At 61.2% G+C, this 3668-nt stretch overlaps 1 protein-coding gene across 1 annotated transcript in view; it reads left to right on the top strand.

Moving 5' to 3' along the window:
* The window catches only part of Il12rb1 (interleukin 12 receptor subunit beta 1), a 7813-nt gene that overhangs the window by 3921 nt on the left and 224 nt on the right, over window positions 1–3668 (top strand). The window contains exons 7-14 of the mRNA XM_033759391.1: window positions 15–273; window positions 708–872; window positions 1414–1551; window positions 1758–1910; window positions 2079–2240; window positions 2615–2711; window positions 3080–3161; window positions 3613–3665. Of these exons, the coding sequence (XP_033615282.1) occupies window positions 15–273; window positions 708–872; window positions 1414–1551; window positions 1758–1910; window positions 2079–2240; window positions 2615–2711; window positions 3080–3161; window positions 3613–3665 (1109 nt within the window). The remainder of the gene's footprint in view (window positions 1–14; window positions 274–707; window positions 873–1413; window positions 1552–1757; window positions 1911–2078; window positions 2241–2614; window positions 2712–3079; window positions 3162–3612; window positions 3666–3668) is intronic.

The raw sequence follows: 3668 nt of genomic DNA, 5'->3' as shown, positions 1-3668 counted from the left end.
CCTGTCCCCCGCAGCTGCCGCCACAGCCCTTGCTCCCTGACGGCTGTCACGGGGCCGAGCCCGGGGCCCAGGTCACCTACTTCCTGTGGCTGCGCATGCGGTCCTGCCCCTGCCAGGCCAAGGCCACGCGAACCCTGCGCCTGGAGAAGCGCAAGATCTTCCTCTCCGGCGGCGCCTACGACGTGGCTGTCCTCTCCCAGACCCGCCTGGGCTGGGGCCCCAATCGGACGTGGCTCATCCCTGCTGTCCCCGCAGTGCCCGCTGCCCACAGAGGTGCCCTCAGGGGGGCAGGGCCTGAGACGGGAGCGGGCGGGTCGAGGCTCATGTGATCGAAGTCCATCGGGCAAGAGCCTAGCGCTCAGGAGGCTGAGGCAGGAGGATCTGAAGTTTGAGTTTAGCCTGAAGTCTAGAGTAAAAAAAAAAAAAAAAAAAAAAAAAAAAAAAAAAAAGACACATAATGCTACAATCCTTCCTTCTGGGCCTTGCTATGTAGACCAGGCTAACCTCAAACTCACGGGAATCCTCCTGCCTCGGCCTCCCGTATGGCAGGCGTGTGCCACCTCGCCTGGCTTCTAGTGGCCTAGCCAGTGCGGGTGGCTGGCATTGCCAGGTGGTGGCACAGGGCGGGGGCTCTGCTGGCGGAGGTGCTGTGGGCCCCAGCTCTGGTGGGGAGGCGGCCGCCCCATGTGGCTCTCCTGTGTCCCCAGACCTCGGGGCCCTGAATGCCAGCGTGGGAGCCGGCGGCTCTACAGTGCGCTGGACAGTGAGGGCCCCAGGAGGGACCCACTGCGTGGAGTGGCAGCCGCTGGGCGGGGACGTGGCCCCCAACTGCACAGTGCTGCCACCCCGGGAGCCGGGCCCAGCGGGATCAGGTAGGTGGGTGAGGCGCAGACCCTGCTCTGTCCTGCATCACGGGGCCTCCGGGGCACCAGGCGGAGCTGTCACCTTGTCCCAGGCCACGCCGAGGACAGCGGGGGCCCGGGTGACACGTCCCACATCCTTGTGTTAGCAAGCGCTCACCCGCCCGGGCAGGCGGTGCTCAGCAAGGTGCTGGGACTCTGTAATGAGGCCTGGGACCGGCGTGCTGGTGAGGCCCACACAATTGCTGCCCTCTTGCTTCCTGAACTGGGCTTGGCCCGAGACCCAAAGTCACAGCTTCCAGCTGGACTGGGTGGAGCCTCCAGCCTGAAAGAATACAGCTGTCGACAGACAACCCTGCCCCAAGGAGCAGATGAGGACACACCTAGGGAATGCATAGGAAAGTGATCCTCTAGGGAGGGGCATTGACACAAGGACTTTGAAGTATGAATAGGAGTTTTCTAGGTTATTTCTATCAGATGGTGAAGGTGGCACAAAGGTCTAGAGGTCAGAACTCAGTCTAGTAGGTGTGTGAGCCTTTGTCTGTCCTCTTAGTGACTCACAGCTGGAGTCCAGCCCTGGGGGTGACAAGACAGGACCAATGTTACCAAGTCACCATCTTCTCCTCTGTGCGCCCGGAGAAGGCCACGGCGTGGTCGACCGTGTTGTCCACCTACTACTTCTGGGGCAACGGTGAGTGGCCCCAAGCATTGGGAAAAGGCACCAGGCTCTGGCTGGAAGACATCGGCTCCCAGTGGAGGCCAAAGACCTCACGAGTGGACATCGCCCACTTTACAGATGGGGAAACTGAGGCCCAGCGTCGGGAGCACCAACAGGAGGGGCACACGGGAGGCTCTGCTGCCGTGCAGGGTGGTGACGAGGACTTTGTGCCATTGCAGCATCGGTGGCCGGGACCCCGCTGCGCGTGTCGGTGAGGAGCCACGGGGAGGACTCTGCGGCCGTGGCCTGGTCGCCATCCCTGCTGCAAGGCTGCCCCGGTATCCTGGCGGCCTATGCAGTGGGTTGTGTGGAGGACGGCGGCCGTCAGGCAGGTTCGCTGCCCCTGCCCGGCTTCTGCCTCTCCGCACTTCGAATAAGGGAACGGGGTCGGGTGCGGTGGTGCAGGCCTGTGGTCTCCGCCCTCGGAGGCTGAGGCAGGAGGACTGCAACTTCCCGCCCAGCCTGAGCCTGAGATTCGGCCTCTCTAAATTCAATCCCAGTGCTGAGAAACAAGTCACCCCTCACAGAGTGGCTCGTGGCGCCCAGCGAGACCCAAGTCACCCTCCAGGGACTGCGACCCGGGGTCACGTACACGGTGCAGGTGCGCGCGGACACGGCGTGGCTAAAGGGCAGCTGGAGCCTGTCCCAGAGCTTCAGCCTCGGTGAGCTCCCCTCCCTGGGCTCCTTTCTTCCCAGGGCTCCTCACTGCCCTCGGGAGAAAGTACCAGCTAGATCTGCTCCCACCTCCCCTGGCTACTTGGAAAGAGATTGAGGCAGCTTGCCCAGCTACTTGGAAAATTTGTTTTCTGGTTGTCAAGCTCCTATTCATCCTTCCAAACCCAGATCAAAATCTCCTTCCTCCAGAAAGTCTTCCCTGCCTACTGTTGATCAGCAACAATGGACCAACCGGCATCAGGGTTTGGGGGCCTCTGTCAGGCTCTGCTCCCCCAGCCCAGGGGCTTCTGGGAAGGAGGAGCAGGAGGGAGCAGGGAGCTGTACCCCCAGCGCTCCACTTACCCAGGCTTTCTCACCCCAGCCCCTCAGGTGTCCCGTGTGCCCATCCTGTCCGTGTCCTTGGGTAGCTTTGTGACCATCCTCCTCCTGGGCGTCCTGGGGTACCTCGGACTGAGCAGGTAACGCACGTCTCGCCCACGGTCCCGGACGTGCCCGGTGCATTTCCCAGAGGAAGAAACTGAGGCTGGGAACAAGGGGTTTGCTCAGCAGAGGGGGCAGATGTGAGACCTGAAATCCACATCCCCATACCTGCATAACCCTATGGCGATGAGTCCCAACGTTCAGGAGGCTGAAGCAGGAGGATTGCTGAGAGTCCAAGGCCAGCCTGGGCTGCATAGCGAGACCCTGTCTCAAAAAAACAAAAACAAAATAGAAAAGAACCCAATGGAGATGAAAATAAACAAACAAACAAAAAACCACTCCAGAACAATGAAACAGGAAGAGGAGGCCAACAGACTGCTTCTTTGACCTGTCCTCTTCTCCCCAGGTTTGTGCAGCACCTGTGGCCGCCCCTACCCACACCCTGTGCCAGCACTGCCGTGGCGTTCCCGACCAGCCAAGGGGAGAAGGTAAAGTCTCCCTTTCACCTATCAGCTCTTGTTTTGTTTTGTTTTTGGAGACAGGCCTTGCTCTGTAGCCCAGGCTGGACTTGTACTCTCAGCGCTCCTCCTACCTCAGCCTCCCTGCTTTGGGGAGGGCTGGATCCAGGCATCCTCAACTTATCCGCCTGGGGAACAGGATTTCACCATGGGCCAGCAAAAGTCTCAAGACCGTCGCTGATCAGTCTAGCTTGGGTCACATGCTCGTGAATGACCCGATGGCGGAAACCAAGGGCTATCATGCTGATTGGCTGTGCCCAAGTCATGTGCCCGTTGGGGGGGGCGTGACCAACTGGCCCAGTTATAAAAGGAAGGAAACCAGGGCGCTGTCCTGGGGGGTGAGGGCGGTGCCCTGACGGAAGGACGCCTCCGATTGGGTGGAGCTGCCACAGCCCCGCCCATCCGTGGCCCCGCCCTGCAGTGCCCTTGGAGCGCCCCGGTGGACTTCGCGGACGAGGCGTCCCCTCCGGAGGCGCT

Source organism: Fukomys damarensis, unplaced genomic scaffold, assembly GCF_012274545.1.
Source record: "Fukomys damarensis isolate Sample0158 unplaced genomic scaffold, DMR_v1.0_HiC HiC_scaffold_37, whole genome shotgun sequence".
Taxonomy (NCBI): domain Eukaryota; kingdom Metazoa; phylum Chordata; class Mammalia; order Rodentia; family Bathyergidae; genus Fukomys; species Fukomys damarensis.
The sequence above is the reverse complement of the archived record's forward strand: the minus strand, read 5'-3'. Positions and strand labels throughout refer to the sequence as shown.